Source organism: Topomyia yanbarensis, chromosome 3 (assembly GCF_030247195.1).
Source record: "Topomyia yanbarensis strain Yona2022 chromosome 3, ASM3024719v1, whole genome shotgun sequence".
NCBI lineage: Eukaryota > Metazoa > Arthropoda > Insecta > Diptera > Culicidae > Topomyia > Topomyia yanbarensis.
This window is the reverse complement of record NC_080672.1, coordinates 372,736,908-372,757,882: the sequence shown is the minus strand read 5'-3', so window position 1 is coordinate 372,757,882 and position 20,975 is coordinate 372,736,908. Positions and strand designations below refer to the sequence as shown.

General features: G+C 38.8%; 1 protein-coding gene across 5 annotated transcripts in view; it reads right to left on the bottom strand.

The window, feature by feature from the left end:
- LOC131688433 (protein dead ringer) overlaps positions 1 to 20,975 on the bottom strand; it is a 364,954-nt gene that overhangs the window by 40,661 nt on the left and 303,318 nt on the right. For all 5 annotated transcript variants that reach the window (XM_058972658.1, XM_058972653.1, XM_058972655.1 and 2 more), the window contains exon 6: positions 7,735 to 7,918. In XM_058972658.1, the coding sequence (XP_058828641.1) occupies positions 7,735 to 7,918 (184 nt within the window). The remainder of the gene's footprint in view (positions 1 to 7,734; positions 7,919 to 20,975) is intronic.

Genomic DNA, 20,975 nt, shown 5'->3' with positions numbered 1-20,975 from the left:
AATGTATAATATATTAACTAGAGCATCGATCGATCAGCGGTATTGTGAACTATTTCACAAGCACGAATATCACCAGGAAACAGTTTACGCGGCGAAATCAGAACTAAGAATAATATTTCGAATTTTGTATAAAATTTCACGTTAAATACCAAAACCACGGGTTAAGTTGCTTGAACTATAGACAAGACCATGAAAGTGAGTACGATTAGAGTAATCATCTAAATTCGTGAACTTATTCACGAACACGTAAAATAGATTGTGATTAATATACCATAAATTAAGAAAAAGTTCACGAAACAACAACGGACACACGAATAATATGAACTCTGTGAAATTGTTTGCGTGAAAATAGTCAGACCATGCACAAAATTGCATACTTCCATGAACTATAACATGAAAATAGAAACTTATATTATGGTTTTATAAATTATTTTACATGCACGAATTACTAATCAGTTTACGAGGCAGGAAAGGATCTGCAAACAATATGCTGACATTGTGGAGCTTGTTCCGCAATCGGCGACCACCAACATATAATATTATAACTTTAAGCTGAATATAACTTTAACTGGCCGGGATGTGAGCTACATGCCCAGCCTACTATAGTCTGCCGTGATTAGCAGCCTTCCGATGTCAGTAGCTACTTTACACTAATCGAGGTACACGCATCTGCAATACTCTCCGCATCCCCATTGCGCCGCCAAATAGTGAACGCCCAAACACACCGAGCATCTGAGAGTCTGTCTTCTTCAACGTTCACGCGTCACGCACTAAACGATTAGAGCAACAGAAAGCTTATTGTATAGATCAAGTTTTGCACGCATCTCTAGGTTACAGGACTTCAGCTAACTACGAAACTGCAGATAATCTTATGAACTCGTTGACAACCTCCGGTGCCAACACCGTTCGGACTGCCTCGTTTCCTACCAACTACCACATGTGATACCTAGTCACATTTTTTTATTAATGGTTATTTGAAATAGGCGTTGGTATTGCTGAGCCGTAAATTTCCTGTTTTTCTTTTATAGTGCAAGAAATAAAAAAAACAGTAATTCAAAATAAAATATATGAAAATTATTGTTACGCGTGTGAATCTTCATTCTTGGTGGTCCTTTATTTGCTGGTTGTCGATCTCCATTGTGTTCGTGTACGTCCATGTCGTCTTCGCTAGAGCAGTTTTGGTTTTCGTTGTTAAATGCTTATTATGTTTTTGAATAACTCTGGCTTTATTATTTCGCTAGGTGTACTGGTCGTTTGTCTAGTGATATCGAGGATTATTGCTTGACCGACAATTATTGTTTGGGCGGATGTCTGTGGTGTAGCGACAGTTGGTTTCGTGTCAGTTATTGGTTGGTTATTTGATTGTGTTTTGACAGCGTAGGTCCAAAGCTTTTTGTTAGTATTGATTATCGTAGATAAATTATCTTTAGTGGTTTTAGCACACGGCTTTTCGTAGCATGCTGTCTGCTTACAACAAAACTGTACGTGGGCGTCTGCCCAAGGTTTGCCCTCAAAAGTCAAGAAGGAAGTAATACGTCAATTCAACTGCATTCTCACCACCTGTGAACATCGTTGCGACTACCAGGAAAAGTTTCTCAAAGTGTCATTCGTAACGGATTGCACTTCTCCGTATTTCGACATGAATCTTTTAATGTAGTCTGAGTAAGTGTGCTGAGCCAGATCGTGTAGGCGAATTTTCGTCTTATCGTTGTCAATATACACGGGAATTTTGGTGTTAACGTTGTCATATTCGACTTTGTTTTTTTATTTTTATTTGACACGGCTCAATGTGGTAACTTAACGGAGCCGTGGATCTTTGGATGTTTATATTCGATGTCGTGTTGCATGTTGTTTTTCATCACGAAACCGTCTGCCGCGACTAAACCACTGAACGCTATCAGTTCCTCATTGCGAATATGGTGAAGTTGAACGTGGGACACTAGCTTTAGCTAGAGTTCTATTTTCACTTTTATCAACTGTTCAATCTCGCGCACTGTTGGCTCGGCTCTCACTCTGACATCATCCCTTTGGTTTGCAGCAAGCAGGTTTCTCGCATCTCACATCCCAATGTCAGTACCAGTTTCAGCTCAGCTTCTCGCTGCCACTCTGTAAGCACCCTAATACGGGTGTGAGTGAAGTCAACCGTGGTTGTATTTTTCCTTAGTGAGCGCACTTTGTTTTGTGATTCACTCATCTCGCTCACCGTACGGGGGCAACGAGACTTTGCTGTTTCTAGCGTGTATAAGTAACGAAGTATAAGTCCATGTGTTATTTGGTTGAAAGCGTTGCTTAGACGAATGCCATTTTTGCAAAACGATTATTTGACTGAATGAGCGTAATAGAAAAATTCATGAATATGAGCTAATTAGTAGCGACTACGATTTATTTGACGAAATATAATGATGTATATTTATTTTTGTACTGACAATGTTTGTACTTATTTATCTAAACATTCTGTGCATATTTCCTTCTTTCAAACATGAGTTGTTCTTTCTATACATTTCTATACATTTACATATATAATATTTCAACAAAGAAAATGTGCAATATTTTCCTTATTGTGCATAGAGATCGATAAGGTCTGATTTCGGAGGAGAGTGTATGGATGGATGATATTCGGGCTTATAAACGTAATGTTTAATGAAATGTTGAATTTATAAATCACATATTGCTCATCTGTAAACTAGTGTTTTATAGTTTTATAGTTGGACTTTCTTCCTTGTCCTATTTATCTTTTAAGTATAAAAATTGATATATCCTTATAATTTAAAAAAAAACTATCTTAAGATGTTGAAAGAAGCAAGAATTGTTCATAATTTTGTTTCTTTTCCCAAATGCAATACACAATTCAATTATTGTTTTGATAACACGTCATGAACTGTAGATTCCCGCTTTGATAGTTCGATGTGATAATAATCTGCTACTTCGACCCATTAAGCAATCAACAATTTTGGAACAGAGAACAGACGTCCATCTTGAGCTTTTAGCTTGTTTAAATACTAAAGGCCAGTTTTGTGATTATTGGGATATCACCAGCAGGTGCGCTACTGTCGCCATTTCGTTCAGTAGGTTTAACAGCCATATAGAACTTTGAAAATAGTCGACAAAGTTATGCATCTAGTAGGGGTAGGCTTATACACATGTATTATAAAACTGTCTGTTCTTCTAGGATTTTAGTAAAATATGATGTTATAAATTCAATATGTACGATGAACAGTACCTAACCATCAGAAACATCATTTCACTGATATTAGGATAATCATTTCAATTTGGCTTTCTCTTTTTTATTTACACTTATTGTTTTTTTTTTAATGTGATTCTATTAACCCATTATATACACAATGCAAAAGTACATTTTGCATTTTGTTTTTTACTTATCTTTCCTTCTTTGGAACATGAACTGTTATTTATAGGTCATAGAAGAGCTGCCTGCCAGGATTACTCACTACAATGGCAAACGAGACGGCGAATGTCACTAAAACACTGCTTAAGGTTAAAGGAAATGAGCCGTGATTTTGATTGTGATATTGGATGGGCCGTTCAGATGTATGACGTAGTGATTTAAAGTTCGCGCTTGTGGCCGCGTTTACACATTTATAAGGGCTGAAACATTCACTTAATATCCAAAGCATTTTTAAGTTTGTTATATCGTGGGCGCAGGTGGGCGCAGGTGGGCGTGAATGATCGTGTAGGATTGGAGCGTTTGTATGTTAACGTGTTTAATCGCGTACGCGTTTATATGTCACGTGTGCTGACGTATATGCAACTTCGCGTGTATAAATTTGATTATGTAACCGTGCGGTCATTTGCATTTTCTCGTGGGTTCATGAATGTTCGTGTGGACTGAGAGTCTGATGTTTAAACCCGAAATCTGAGCATGTTTATAATACAATATTTTTAAAAATATTTTTTTATCCATTGGAAACCTTGCATCGAGGTCTAGCACTCTACCAAGTTTCGAAAAAAAATCCATCTCTTTGAAAAAAGTTATGAATTTTTATATAAAACGTATGAAAAAAATACATGTAATCCTCATATAATTGCGCTGAAAATTTCACCCAAATTATTTTTGGTGTCTTAATTCATTTTTTGACCGGCTACGGACAAAACTCCAACATCGCAAAAATAATTGTGTACTTCATGTACACACATGTCATTTTGTTGAGAATGGTCCAACTGAAGCCATGCATATAGGCTGCTAGGATCGAGGGTAGGAGCTTTCGGATGTGAAAGATTCATTGTCACGTGCGAACGGACGTTTGTATAATTATAGATATTAAAACGTTTACATAATCACAGGGGCATTTTTATGTTTGCATGGGTGACGGGTGTACGATTGTGTGGATGATCACAATTGCATGTTCTCGTTTGCAACCAGCGTTGTATTATCGCGCAGGGTTCGAACATTTGTATGTTAACGGGTTTGATCGCGTGGATGCGTAATGCGTATATAGCGTGTACGAACCTTCGCGTTTATAAATGCGTTTGTATAACCGTGTATCTTCTTGCATATTCGCGTAAGATCTTGAATGCTCGCGCGATTCGTGATTTTGCGTCTACAATTTAGATCCTCATAGTACTAGAGTATCAGGCCATGGTGCCCTTAGACTTCCAGTGTATATGAGTTTGTTTTATAGAGACGAAGACTGATAGGACCAAAAGTAGGAACCAGATCGATTACTGTCCACGTGGGAACGGGCGTTGGGGTAACCGCTCTTGGGACCGCTTTTTTTAAATCGTAAAGTGGGTTCGAATTGATGATGGAGTTGTGAAGGCTTTGCTTGACAAAAGGGTATGCGTCTTGATGACTCCTGATATAACAAGTTATTGGGTTCATTTCCTGTTCAATCTAGAATATGCCCGGATAGGAATATTCTTTGATTGCCTTGGGTTGGTGGTAGGCAACTTTCAATAAAGGTTTCTGATGAGGATGATATAACTCGACTAGGCTCTGCACTGCCACTACGGCCGTCACTTCTTAGCGTAGGAGGTCATAGTACCGATGTCTTGGTCAGGGAGGAGTCTTACAGAGTAAATGAAACGAAATGTATCTGGTTACGTTCTTTTGAAGGAAAGACTATGTATGCAAATTGAACCAGCCCGTTTTTTTTGTTAACTGGTTTTGTCATGAGTCAAAATATTAATAATCTTCTAGATAAATCGTTCAGCTCACACCTTTGTGGGGGTATGAGGTGGGACCATCATCATCATCATTAGATCGTGGGCCTTACGTAAATGATCGTTGTTGTGACCGGGATTGCATTATCGCTAAAGGCTTGAGCGATTGTATGTTATTGTTCTTTATATCGCGTGGTCGTTCGAACTTCGCGCCTGTCGTTTGCATATTCTCGTGTGCTTTTGAAAGTCGTCGAGAAAGAAGCTGCAATGCATATAAGAGAGTAAATGCAATGGTAGGTTTTTGAAGAGAAAAAAATGCCTCAAAAATCACCATTATGTAAATAAAAAAACTATTTTTTTCAAATTTCGCGAAATGGATGGGTCAAAGGATTGATAATTTAATAAAGTATAAAACAAAAAATTATGGGGATTGCTCGAACAGTTCTTGATGTATTCATGGTCCTGAATTCGAAGACGTGGTTTCGTAAAATGCCTGTATAGATTTGTGTACGATTTGCTTGTACACAGAAAACGGTAAATCGTTCCGTATTTATCCAAAATTTCCAGAGAATACTGTTATTATATTCTACTTTCAGAAAATGCAAAAATCGATTTTATTTTCCAATTTTGCCTACGCGGATTGCTGACAACTCTTTACCAGGGAACTGGCAGACATATTTCAGTAATGTTGCCAGAACACCTCTATTTATGAGCTGATTGTCGGATTTTTCTGACAGAGCAGTGTGATTTTTATAAATGATTATAAACGTTATATTTTATTCACGAGTTTCTGGCAGAGTAGAGTAATTCATGTACAGGATTTCATAATGTCATCCACGACATTTGTAATTTAAATGCACGTTATCGCGATATTTTATTATGAGCTGGATTAAAAAAGTGTGAGATACGCGGTTTTTTATTTTGAGAATAATATCACAAACACGATTTGTGGCGCTTTTAATGTGTTCTAAATTTTTTGTAAAATTTGTAAATTTTGTAAAAGAGCGCGCAAGGTAGATCGTGAATAATGTACTATGAATCAAGAACCAGTTCACGGATCCATGAATAATGTTTTATAATTTTGTGAACTATTTCACGAGCATGGATATTGTATCGTGACCTATATATCAGGAATCATGAAAAAGTTGAAGAGGATTGAAAAGATTCAGGAATATCATTCCGAGTATAGCGGAAAAGTTCACGTGAAAATATTCAGACTGATTTGTTGTTATGAACTAATTCACAATCACGAAAACTAGCTCATGATCAAGATGTAATAAATCGTGAATCAGTTCACAACGACTCTGAATAATATATCTAAATCTATGAATAAATAACAATATTCAATTTTATGAATAGTGTTTATAAAGTCGTGAATTAGTACACGTACAGAAAATCAATTTGGTACTGACATAGCGGAAATCGTGACTGTAGTTCACAAAATAAAAACTACTATCTCCATTAATAAAGCGTTATGCAGGTATTACTAAAGTAAAATTGAACATAATTACAAAACACATGATTCTTTTTCAGGGTCTTGTTTTCGTAATGTAGAAACGTGTTTGTTCCTGAACTCATGTCATTTTATTCACTATTTTGGGGGAAAAAAAATCCGCACAGTCAATATGAGTAGGTTTTTTTATTTCGATTATAGAGGTTTCAACCTTAAGGTCGTTCGCCTCTACAGGTTAGAAAAATCTCTTAAGAAAAATGTCTAACCCAATGTGCGAGGTTGGGATACGAACCCAGGTGAGCTGCGTACAAGGCAATCGATTTACCAACTACGTTTTGCCCGCCCCCAAGAGTAATTTTTTTATTCAATTCGTTTATTTGTAAAAGTTTGTTGACAGTCTTTGAGAACAAATGCTCCACGCAAGAAAACCTAAGTTGTATTCAGAATTAACTCAATAGCTAGCAGTTAAAAGGATTTGAAGCATAGATGAGCGCGGTTGAGAAGCGTGATCTAGAAGTGCCCCAAACCCCAAAGCTAGTTATTTAAGTAAAACAAGCTACTGTAACGTTACCATGAGCAGGAGGTGTGTGAGGACCTTTAAAAATTCGGCGTAATAGAATTAACAACTCCAAGTATACTCAATATCGCTCCGTTTGTGTCACCTAATACTACACACAATAATTTTTCTCAAGAGCGGATATTGAACCGACTTCTCGAGAGCAATCCTATCCTATCCATCGGCATCTTCTGAGTAGATTCTATTTATGCAAAAAAACAAGATGAAAAATTTGAACGGAAAAGTGTCACCAGTCAAGGACAGCCGCGTTACAACATCGACAACCGTTTTGTTAAGCTTCACCGGATACACACATTCATGAATATATGCGACTACAAATTACGTGAACGGTGCCGATAAGGAAAACTGATTACCCTCCCAGAGTTTCGGTCCGGTGATGACAAATACATAATGATGACACTTTTTTTTTGCTCCGATGAATAACCGCCGAAAAATTGTCACTCTCATCATGTGTCAATCAACATCGACATTTGTCCATTATCTACACACCACGGACAAGAAAGGGCCGCGTTCATCTATAGATGAACGTCTCTTAACTAACTGAATGTGTGCACTACACTATAGGAATGCAAATGACCAAACTTACTGTGTTCGAAGCGTGAAGGCGGCGCTAGTGATGCTGGACGGAAGATGCAATCCCTTGATGATTTCCTGCCACAGCTTCTTGTTGATCACGTCCACCAGTCCACCGCGGGCTATCACCAGATTGTACAGCTCGTACAGATCCAGCACCGATTTGGCCATAATGGGCAAACGGTTGATCGGTGTGCCTGAAAAACAGAAGTTAGAAAATAAAACAAAAATTTCAATGTAATTATCACCTTTCGTCAAAAACTCATTTTTACGCGTTGGCCAAGCCAAGAGGTCATCTAAAGCCTGGGGAGGGGGAGAAAGGGGTAGAAGTCGCCGTACCATATTGTTGTGCAGGGAAGCGGGGGGTCTAACGAAATTGAAAAATGTTCGTGCGTCTGAACTTTCTTCTCCCGCGCGGTTCGTCTCTACCGACCGGCGAGTAGGAGAAAAAAATCTATTTTTATTAATATTTGTCTTTATTATGCTAACTTCTCGAGCGCAGAATATTTATTCTCGAAAAGAAAAACACATATCTGACAATCAATTTTGACATCTCTTCTCTTTGCCCGAACGTCGCCTTCATCATCTCCATGTGCACCCGCCGAGTCAGCTTCCGAACAGTAGCAGTTGCTTCTAAGTCCCCGACGTTCCTGAAGAACGCCATCGGAGCGGGTGGGGGGTTCAACAGGAGAAGAGTTGAAGAATGTAGATGATGAATATTTTCATAAGTTAGCTTGTCTTGCTACCACACACACACATACGTGCCCTGTTGAGTATGTGGGTACTAAATTTATTCCTTGATGGACCTGGAGACTCTGAAGACGACGAGTCACTCCCCTCGGATTTCTTCCTTTGGCGAATGGGAGGGCAAGAATATTTAAATTACATACACTGACTGACTGACCAACACGGCGGCAGCGCTGGCATTTATCAGACGTTCGACAGCGAAATTTGTTCTTTTAATGTTCTGGCAGAGTGAAGAAATTGCCGTAATTGCCGACTCAAGACCTATGCATAAATTACATACACACTCGACCATTAAATTCGGTGGAAACCGAACGAATGTGTTTCGTCTCATACTAATCTATCAATTAACGAACTTCCGCTGAAAAGACAGGCGCAGACGGGCAGAGTTAGTCAAAATATTTTTGTTTTATATTTATTTATTTGCAGCGCAAAAGAAGCATCCGTACGTACCCTGCCCCATTGCCGCAGAGCTCTCAGTTTTCGAGGAGGTTGGACGGAAAAGGGGAGGATCGATATTTTCGGCAGACGCCAGATTAATTTGCCATTCCATGGCGGGTATGTTGTAGCGAATTTACGTTCCCCGGGAGGATCATTCGTTGTTGTTGCTGCAAAGTCCCAGTTGGGTTTTGTTCTCTGTTGTTGTTTTTTTTAAATACTAAGCTAAATTGATTTGTCTGTTTTTGGATTTTGACATATTGGGGATGTTATAGTGACTTGTTTTGTTTGGTTTTGTTTTATTTGCGCATCCAATGGGATGTTTTATTGCCACTGGTTCAACTAGAGGAATAACTATTTAAGGAAGGATCAGCTTTTAAATTTCAGCACCGTTTAGAAGTAAACTTGAAATTTAATTAACTTAATGATGGTGAGAAAAGAAATCACAGTTTATCGGTCTGCATAAAAAAAATAAAATTTATTCTCACACGATTTTAAAAAATCATTTAGTTATTTATGTCTTGTTAATGTTTGATTGTTTGTAAAACAGTACTGGATAAAAATCGTAAAACGAAGTCCTCGCAGTCAGCCAAAACCGCACAAATATAATTTGTATCATCTTCAAACTAGTAATCTAAACAACAAACATGAAACAGATTGAGAATATATTTTAAGTAGATGTCAAGATCCTCACTTAAAAACGATAACAAGTCTTTCTGTATCGCAAACATTATTATACAACCATCAACGAATATGCAACCAGTCCCTCCAAACCAACAGCCAGCACTACCAACGAACAAGCATACAGTAAAGATGACGGATACACAAAGCCACATTCACAAAATAATAAAGCAAACAAAAAACGACCTTAAAAACCATGTCCCCAGCAGCGACAATATCGTGGAGACGAATGTATACTGAACGACTTATAAGCAGCAGCCAAAGATTCCTTAATGAAAAGAATAGTCGCGTGTAGTGGCAAACTGCGTACACACGATTAAAAATACGGCAATTGAACACCTATTTTAGTTTTTGATCACATTATTTTATATTATGTTTTTGATCATATAATTTTATTTAAATATTTGAACCCTTATTTGTTTTATTCTGCGATTAGAGAGAGTTCTGTTTAATTAAAGTGATCTAAAAAATCACATTTCACATCTATCACAACTTTAACAGATGGATCCTTAAAAACCACTTAACTGATTTTGTCGCTGCTGGTTGAAAGAGAAAGTTAACAAGTGAAGGTGCGAAGAAATATTACACTGCAACAATTACCATTTTCGTGATTCAAAGCTACAAAATGGTTTTGGTTTTGACAAATTATAATGTAACCACGAGAAATTTTTTAATCTATTACACTTTTTTCAATTATCGATTTTTGTGCAACAAACTTTTTCCAGTTCCCAAAGACTATAGCCACAAAGTTTACTTTACTCTTTTTCTCGAGCAAGTGCGAGAAAAATGACAAACAACAGCTACTTATTGAATCTAGTGTGCATTGTCACAAAGGAAACTGATACTTTCATTTTCACCATGGTGGTCTCAGTAGCAAACGGTGGTGCTCCTGACAAATACGGCTGCCGTTGAGTACATTTCAAATTAGCCCAAATATTTGCAATGTGTAACATTTACTAAATGCAAAAGATGAGTTTTTCAGATTACCAGAAAGCATACAAAAGTAGCTTTTATTCAGTTCCATCACATGAGGCATTCAGTGTACACCAATTTTCACGCTGGTGTGCCAGTATTTTTTCCAAATTCTCATCAGCTGAACATTTTAGCAATCTTGGATGCTAAAAACTCAGAAATTTTAACTACAAAAACTAAATTTATTAAAAATTGGCAATAAACATAGTCAAATTAACAGCGCAATTATTGAATTTTGAGTATATCGAGCCGAATTCGAAAATTGCGCAGTCAAAGTAATGACTTAAATTGCTGCGATTTCAGCAGTGAGTCTCTAGAATTCAATTCAATTCAAATTGCGTAATTTGTCGTATTTTCAATTGCTAAGAAATGATGAAAATTCCACAAAATTTCGAAGACCACATTTTAATGTGAAACAAAACGATTCTTCGAGAACAAAAATTGATTTAAAATAAATCGTATTATTTTCTAAAGGTAATTCCGAATGCAAATCGATTTTTTTTAACTATTCTATATTTCTCCCTAATGGGTAAAAATTTAGGTAATAGTAAGAAGACGTTTCGACTTCGTCACATCTGTATCAGACGCTAACTTAGCGACAGGATTAAGCTAGTGCCGGTTTTTAATTTCCCAAAAATTTATGTAGTCAATCATCGAACTGGAACGATCGGATGAAAAAAATCGAATTTTGATTCAAAGTCGATTTTAAAAAAGTCGCATCGGCATCCTACTCTCAACACCTCCATTCCTATGCTCAGCGCCTCCAAATTAACAACCAGCACCACCAGCGGGGAAGGCGAATGCGGAAGACGGCGGTTTTGCACCTATAATGCGCAAATGCAATAATCAAGGAAAAATATCAGATCAAAAGCCTGTTAAGGGGTCCTCTTATATAATTTTGGCAAAAAGTTTAATTTTTTAATTTTAATTTTTTTTGAATCAGTAGGATGACTTGGGGACCATCCATAAATGACGTAGCATTTTTTGAGAAATTTTTAACACCCCCCTCCCCCATCGTAGCATTTCGTCACAAACCTCTAAATACCCCCTGGTAATTACGTAGCTTGACGGTAACTCTCCCCCCCCCCCCTGCCAAGGCAATTTTTTTAAAAAGTAAGACACGATGTTAGTTATTCCCCTTTAAAAAAGTTACGCAGCCTGACATGACCCCCTACCCCCCCCCCGTTATCACACATCGTCACAAAATGAAAACCTCCCCCCTCCCCTATATAATGCTACGTAATTTATGGATGATCCCTTAGGCATGTGTGCTATACTACAAAATATTTATTAAGGGTTCATCCATAAAATCAAAATTTTCGAGTGTAGATTTTTCGAATCTGCGGGTATTCTCGTTTTTTAACCATTCAACCAATCAACTTCGGGTTTTGCCCGCCTACAAAACGACAACATTCTCGAACGCTGTAACCTACAAAATCGCAATATTTTGATCAAAAACGATTTTTTTGCAGCCGGTCAAAGTGGAAAAATCATGCTAAAAACGATACTTTATTTTCAAGGGGCCGCCATTTTGTTTCTATATCGAATGAATTTTTTCATACTATTCATCCGAAATAAAAGATTTAGGGTTTTAAGAAAACCGCGTTAAAAGATTAAACATCAGTAGAAAACCCCCTAGAGATATGTTAAAATCAATATGCAGTAACGTTCAAACTAGTTTTCTTATTCGGGAAAATTCATCATTTATTCATCATCATTTTCATGAAAAAAATGAAAAATAACAAAAAATATTTTTTTTAACCGAACGTAATTTGTATTATTCCATTTTAGAAATTTTCGAAGCAGTAAATCGCTTTTGAATTATATTACAAAATACCATAGAAATTGGAAAAAATGGGAAATTGAGACTCCACATTAAAGACGGGGAGAAAGTAGGTTCCAGTCATACTCGACAAAAAAAAACTAAAAGTAAATCAACTGCATAAAATCAATAGAGTTATTAACCTTCAAAAAAGGCAAGCTAAAATTGTGACTTCCAGAAGCATCGCTCGTAAGACCCAATGAAATCAAAAGCCTCTTTTTGTCGTTTTATCAGAGAGAAAATCGAAAACCCGAAAGCGCTCGATCATTCGCATTTCAAATTACAAGCTCATTGAAACTAAATAACTGTAACTAGCCGGGCCACTGAAATCCGTTGCCTTTTTGAGGGTTAAGTAAATCACATTGAAAAATTAATATAATGAAAAAAAACGAAAAAAAGCAAATACCATAAACAAAATCATTAAAATTAAGTAAACTACATAAACGAAATAAGTATCAAAAGAAAAACGATTAATCAAACAAGTTAAATAAATACAATGAATAACATAAATAATATAATCAAATATGATGAGTGAAATAAATTGAATTAAATTTAAATGAGAAAAACATTTTTTGGGTTATCCTACTGGAGCTGTAGATCTAGGCTCTCGCAAGGGCTCCTCATCAGAATCACTCACTACAATTGCAGACTAGACGGCATATGTAACCCACTAAGACACTGCTTAAGGCCAATTGCGGGCCGTGATTCTATAGGTGGTATTCATTGCACGATTCAGATATGTGCGGGCGTAGGGACTTCGCGATAGCGTGTATCATCGCGAAAGAACTCGAGCATTTGTACGTTAATGTGTTCGATCGCGTGTGCGTTTGTATGTCGCGTGTACTGACATGTATGTGACTACGCGCGATTAAATTCTATTATATAACCGTCTGTCGTTCGCATATTCGTGTGTGCTCTTGGATGATCGTGCTAACGTGAATCTGATACTTAATTTTCGGCTTACGGTTCAGATGCTAGAAGAAAGTGAGCTCTTGCATATCACTAGATTTCCCGGTCTTGTTGCCATCGAACGAGTTTTCTAGTGGATATGAGCGTCATTTGGACCTTAGTTGCCAGGACGGAGATTACAATTTTCCGGACCTGTCCGATTCAAGATCGCGCGAACACTTGTGTTTGTGGGTTCGTGTCTGAGACCGCGTTTGTAACGTCGTAAGTACTAAAACGTTCATCTTATTATCGGGGTGTTACCAAGTTTGCGCCATCGCGGGCGTAGGTATGCTTAGTTCATCGCGAAGGGCTGAAGCGTTCGTATGTAAACGTGTTTGTCTCACATGCTCGCGTGTATTTGGCATCGCTGGAATAATATTTATTTTTCAACCGTGTGGCTATTCATATATTCGTGTGTGTTCTTGGATGGCCACGTGGACCGTCATTCTGATATATAGTTTTCGGTTCAGGTTCTGACAGGGAGTGAGTTATCCCATATCACTTGAGTTCCCGGCCAGGTCGCCATTAAACGTGTTGTCTAGCGTCATATGAAGGCTTTTTGTTTTTTTTTAATGGGATCGATTGTAGATATGGACCTAGAATTCTGGTACCGAGGAAAGAGACTTCCTGGAATGGACGATTCATGATCGTGCGAGCGCGGGAGTTTGTAGATTCACGCTTGAGATCGCATTTAAAAATTTATAAAAAATCATGTTTGCGGGAACGCGGGTATAATTTGTGTGGATGATCGCGAAGGGCTCAAGCATTTGTATGTAAACGTGACTTCATATGTACAAATTCGATTTTTTTTTGTCGCCATGAAACGTGGGTATAAACGTATTTTTTGTTTAGTCTACCTGAAGGCATTTAATCTATGCTATTCGGGCCGAGGATAGGGACTTTCGAATATAACCGATTCATGATCGCGCGAACACGGGCATTTGTATGTTAACTCCAGAGAGCACGTTTGTGAGTTTTAAGTGCTAGAACATTCACTTAGCCACCAGGGTGTTATCCTGTTTGCGAGATCGAGGGCGTAGGTGTGCGTGAATGATGGCGAAAGTTTCGAGCGTTTGTATGTAAACGTTTTTGTCGCGTGTACTAGCGTGTATGTAACTTCGCGTATGTACATAATTTTATAACCATGTGGCCATTCGCATATGCACGTGTTTTTTAACGATCGCGCGCGGACCGTGAATCTGATACTTATTTTTTAGTGTATGGCTCAGATACTAGAAGAGAGTGAGTTCTTCCATTTCACTCGAGTGTCTGGCCATGTTGCCATGGTACGTGTTGTGAATATGAGCATCATTTTTAATTGGTCCAACTGAAGACATGAGTCTAGGCTGCTAGGATCGAGGGTAGAGACTTTCGAAGCTGACCGATTCATGATCACGCGAGATCGGTGGGTTGATGCTAGAGACCACGTTTGTAAATGTATAAGTGCTAAATCGTTTGCTTAATTACCGGGGTGTTTAATGTTGGAGAGATCGCTGGTGTAAGTATGGATTATTGAACTATGAATTGATACTACTTGAAATCGTCTAAATGCCAGTAAATGATACTTATTTACCATTAACGACAATTGCATTCTATTAGAATTATTTCATGTTATGCTGCCCGGGAATGGATGATTCACGTGCGTCGGTTAATTAATCGTACCTTATTTTATCCAATCCGGTCTTCTCGAATGAATCGAATCGAATGCACGAATTGAAAATCGGAGAAAAGTGACCAACGAAGCTTAGGAAGGATTACTTACTATTCTATCATATAAGCCAGTTCTGCATCCTGTCACAAATACTCATACAAACACATACACAGATAAACATACGATTACCACATAACAATTGTACACTAGTACTAAAAACTACAATTATTACAACACAACACAACTAATAGACTTCTACTTTTGCATTTTTTATTAACCTGTGCACGATGGCGAAGTCGATCGATAAATCGACACACAATGACCCCCTCCGCGAGCTGTGTCCACAAACACTGCCGTTAAGCTGTTGTAAAACACTGCCCACAGCAAAGATCAATCCACGTCAACCCGCCAGCCACACAGTGGCACATCTCCATACAAAGTTGTTACAAAATAATAAAATATGGTTTATGTGGCTAAAAACGGGCTTTTTAATTGATTTTAGGTCGCTGAATCCATTTCTGCTATCAGTTTTGAAATTTCATAATTATTTTTTCGGCTACTTTGTGTAAACCCGTATGAAGGTGTTGGTCGTTAAAAGGTTAATATACACGTTAATAGCCAATTAGTAGCCAATCACATCGGATAACAGAAATTGTTGGCAAAACTAGTTAAAATCACTAATTTTTCAGTAATATGATATTGTTTAAGCAACCAATTTGTAAGAAAATTTATGAGCTACATGGCGTCTTCATATGGGTATTTTTAAAAACATAGATATAAAAACTTTGGCGCGAAAATGCGCAACATGAGACCTATATATCTTGAAACTACACTAAATTTTGAATCAGACTCGTGATAAGTGACCCATCAGGAATCAGAATATATTGGCTCAAATGGCACGTTCCCCGTACATAGTCGTGACCCATGGGACGTAGGAAGATAAATTACTGATATGACATTGAATTTCTCAGTTGCTTTTTCTTGATGCAAAACAAACGTAAATGATATCTGCACGAAAAGCTTACATCTATAGTTTAGTATATTCATTCTTCTTTCCAAAGAACTTTAAGCTACTCCTACAATCGACCATGTAGTTCTTGAAATACCGCCATTAAAAGCTCGATGGTACGAACAATTCTCATGAATTAAATTGAACAGAAATCCTCGACATCACTTGCTTCAACGACTTCTTAAAAAGTCATTTTTTATCCGATTATCGTAAAATTATGAGATAATTTTATTCAAACTGAGAGAAAAATAAAATTAATATTTGCAAAAGAATTACAAGACATTAATTTTTGGGGTTTTGTCGCTCGTCGTGTCGCCCTCTCGGTCTCCCCGATGCACCACTATCGAGGCGTAATGCAATAACCATCTTATAGCAGTTGTCCGTCAGAGGCACTTTAAAACTGAGGCACAAATATGCTTGATGATGTTTGCAATACCGTCAAACCCGTCAACCTAGGGAGGGTGAAACATCATACCAGAATTTTACATTTTTTATAATTTTACGGTAGTATCACAGAAGATATTTTTATTAATCTCTCAAACCCTAACATACTCATGTTCGCCCGTAAAAGATTGCCCCACTAATCTCTACTGAATAAAAGCGGCTTTCCCTCCTACTAAAACAAACTTTTATAGCATTTTAATGTGATTTATAACGAAACACACATTTTCCCGGAACGATCATCCGCGGAGTAGATTCACCGACCAACGCGTCAGCCCATCAGCGAGAAGGGCAAAGGCGGCTACGGCGGCTATGAATTACTTCTTCGATCCGATCACTGCGTGGTTGATTGAAATGAAAAATAACACTCTGATCGTCGAGAATTCAAGAGTTACGATCTGCAAGTGATGAACCACCTGGTTGGCCACTGTGCACCCGTCCCCTCTCCGTCACTGCCTCCGTATGACTCCCGATCCCGGTGTAGATGTTTTCCCCACAAATGAGCCATAAAAGAATCTCCCGGAAAATTGCCTTCGGGGTTGTTGTGTGTTTTCCAAATATTTTGAAGTCGGTGCTTTTGTTCCCAGTCCGATCCCGAGATTGGAGGGCATTTGAAAATGATTACATCGTCTGTTTACATCTCACGCGTGGTATAATCACGAGGCGGAACCTGGGAGTTGCACTGGAGCAGCGATTAAAGCTAGCCCATGTTAAGCATCAAATTTTACACCCTAAAAAATCGCTTCTCACTACTGCTTTGGATCAGTCATCGGGGAGGGGAGATCCCGGGATTAGGTTACATTTAAATTTTGGGCGGATTTGCGTGTGTTAATAATTGATAGGGCCAGCTGCCGGTCGGAGTGCCGATAAATACCGGCAAATTCCGTTCTGTCAGCGCGATCATGTAGCACTAAATTGGCTGTTATAATTTATTTACCCGATATCACGGAAATCCACCCACTTTTCATATTCCGTTTGGTGTTGTTGTTTGTTGTCGTCGTTTCTCGCCTATCATCGGAGAATAAAGCAGACCCGACAGACAGCCGAGCACGACGAACACCCGGCGAAAGAAGCGAGAAACGAATTTTCTCTATATTTCGCTGGATGTGGAACGAAGGAGGAAAGTGTACAACCACCGACTGGAAAAACTGGATCAACGCTAATGGAATTTGTCACGTTTCAGAACTTGGGATAGGCGATATGTGTGCTGAATTAATGCAACAAGGAGGGAAAATCAAACGATGTAGATCATTTGGTGGGAGATTAGACCTGACGTTCGACATGTCGGTAGCGGGAATTGATAAATGAATGGATTCAGCTGGGTTGAGTTTCGGGGGAGCAGTTCGTTTTTTTGTGAAGCTGGGGAAATTTGAAAATGTGTTTTTCGATGATTCATGAGCTCGCTCGTTTGTTTCAAAATGTGAAGCATCATAGAGGAAAGTAACTGAATTACGTAATGCATAATCCAAATGCAGAACAGTACCAACATTGGACAAACGAAATATTTAGGTACCAACGGCAGATAAAATCACGTTTCCGGCCCGTGAGCAACTGATTCGACCGCCGATGAATAAAGAACAAATATACCAACTTGAACAAAACGACAATAAATGTTATACCCACATATTTATATTATTTTTTCCACAAAGACATCAACGTTTGACGGAACGTTTGAGCAAGTCGCTCGCGCGCCTTTATACATGCATCAAAAGCGAGACATGTTCTACGAAAAGCCATAAAATTGCATCACGCGATTCGCTGAGCTGGGCCTTTTTAGGGGTCTGAATCGGATGTGTGAAGTCCCCCGATCCATTCAGCTACGGAGCGTGCGATCTACGTTTTGGGGAGTTTTGTGATTATTCTCAGAGTGTATTCTGTCTGTAAGACAGACGCAGGAAAAAAAAAACATTTTGCATTTTCCACCGTTAGGGCGCACGGAACGCACCGATCCATTTCCCCCTGAGGTAAAAACCGGTTCCTTCTTCTACGACACCCTCGACTGGGAGTTACAAGAATGGAAGCAGACTGGCGAACGGTGTCAGGTAACGAAATTTAACAGAAGGAAAATGCAGAGTAAGCATGTTTTTCCTCTTCTCGCTTTAATTGCATTTATTTTGCTCTTGAACAAATTGCACTCCCCGATTCGAGCTCCACCACCGGGGTGGTGCATCGGGTGGTTCCGTCGGGGCGGTCGCACTGTACTTCATTCAAATTATATGCCATTTAATGATATGCAGGCTTGTGAATACGTGCAGGGGGTTCGCTCTAAAATGTTTTAGCAGAACGATTATTTCAATCGTATAAGATAAGCATTCGGACAAGGTTGAAGGTGGATAAGCTAATAGGATATAACCTAGTGTAACAACAAATTTGCAGCTATAAACTGAGTGTGCATTGTGGACGTTATTTCAAATCATTCGGCTAATCCCAATCATTTCACATAAAAAATAAAATTCGATGAAATCGACTAACGATTTACTGCTCCGCGCCGTGCAAAACTGACCCAGATATGAATTCGTTAAAAGTGTAATAAATCGGTTTGCTGTGTTTGACAAAGTTGGACACAATAACATCATCATTGAATCTCACATTTGGTAGTAATCTGATGTTTACAGTGCCATCTAACATTGACAATTCTTGCGAATTCCCGAAAAGTCTCATACAAACTTTATTCACGTCAGTCCGGCAGCTTGACCTGTCCGATTTGGTTCAAATTCAGAGCAGATGCTCCTGGTGGGATTAGGAATTGACTTACTAATGGACCGATGGAGGTATTTTTCTTTCTTGTAACTGTACTGTTTAGTATATCCTGGAGCCAAATGAAAGCAAAGCTGATATATTCCAAAATGAACCCGACTTTAAGATAAAATTATCTTGTTTGGCAAGGAATATGTAAATGCCGTTCACACTAAAATCCGGATACACTAAAAATACGACCAACTAGTAACTTTCAGTTCTTCGTTAAATTCTATTCTTTCATGTCTTATATAATTTTTTTTTTCGAGAGTTGTCCTACTGGAGCTGTAGAGCTAGGTTCTCGGAAGGGCTCCCCGTCAGAATCACATACTACAATTTGCAGACGAGACAGGCAATGTCGCCCACTAAAACACTGCATTAGGCCAATTGTAGCGGGCCGTGATTCTGAATGTGATATTGATTGTACGGTTCAGGTATGTGCGGGCGTAGGGACTCGCGATCGCGTGTATCATCGCGAAGAGCTCGAACACTTGTACGTTAACGTGTTCGATCGCGTGTGCGTTTGTATGTCGCGTGTGCTAACGTGTATGTAATTTCGCATGTATGAATTCGATTCTATAACCGTGTGCCTTTCGCATATTCGCGTGTGGTCTTGGATAATCGCGCGGGGACCGTGAATCTAATACTTTATTTTTTGGTGTACTGCTAAGATGCTAAAAGAGTGAGAGATCCTCAATATCACTAGAGTGCCCGGTGACGTCGCCATGGAACGCGTTGTCTAGTGGATATTTGCTTTATTTTTTGATTGGTCCCACTGAATGTATGGACCTAGGTTTTTAGGACCGAGAGTAATGGTTTCAGGACGTGACAGATTCATGAGCGCGCAAAAACGGACGTTTGTAGGTTCGTGTTTGAGACAGCGTTTGAAATTTCGTGAGTGCTAAAACGTTCTCCTTATTACCAGGTGTTACTAAGTTTGCGCGATCGCGAACGTAGGTGTGCGTTGTTAATCGCGACGGACTTAAGCGTTCGTATGCTAACGTGTTTGTCACGTGTGCTCGCGTTCATGTGACTTCGCGTGTACAAGACTGGATTTTGTAACCGTATGGCATTTCCTATATACGCGTGCGTTCTTGGATGGTCACGCGGACCTTCATTCTGATAGTTAGTTTTTGGTGTACAATTCACATTCTGACAGGGAGTAAGTTACCCCATATCACTAGAGTGTCCAGTGGATATGAGAGCTTTCTTTTTTTTAATTGATCCAATTGAAGGCATGCACCTGATCTGCTGATATCAAGGATAGAAACATCCGGAAGTGACCGATTCATGATCATGCGAGGGCGGAAGTTTTTAGGTTCACGCTTGAGACCGCGTTTGAAAATTTATAGAAGCTGAGACATTCACTTTATCACCAAGATGTTATCATGTTCACGAGATCGTAAGTGTAGGTGCCGGGGACGGTCGCGAAGGGTTCAAGCATTTGTATATTAACGTGATTGTCACGTGTGTGTGACTTCGCGTGTATAATTTTGATTTTATAATGATGTAGCGAGTATTATTGTTTGATCGCGCGCGGACCGTGAATCTGATGCTTAATTTTTAGTATATGGTACAGATGGTAGTCCGTTTCCCTATGGGGAAACTTGTGTTCCAGATCATATCACCATGGAACGTGTTGTTTAGTGAACATGAGCGTCACTTTTTTAATTGGTTCAACTGATGGCATTAGTCCACACTGGTAAAACTTTCGGGCGTGACCGTTTCATGATCGCGCGAGTGGTGGATTAATGTTTGAGACCGCGTTTGGAAGTTTAAAGATGCCACGTTTACTTAACTACCGGGGTGTTT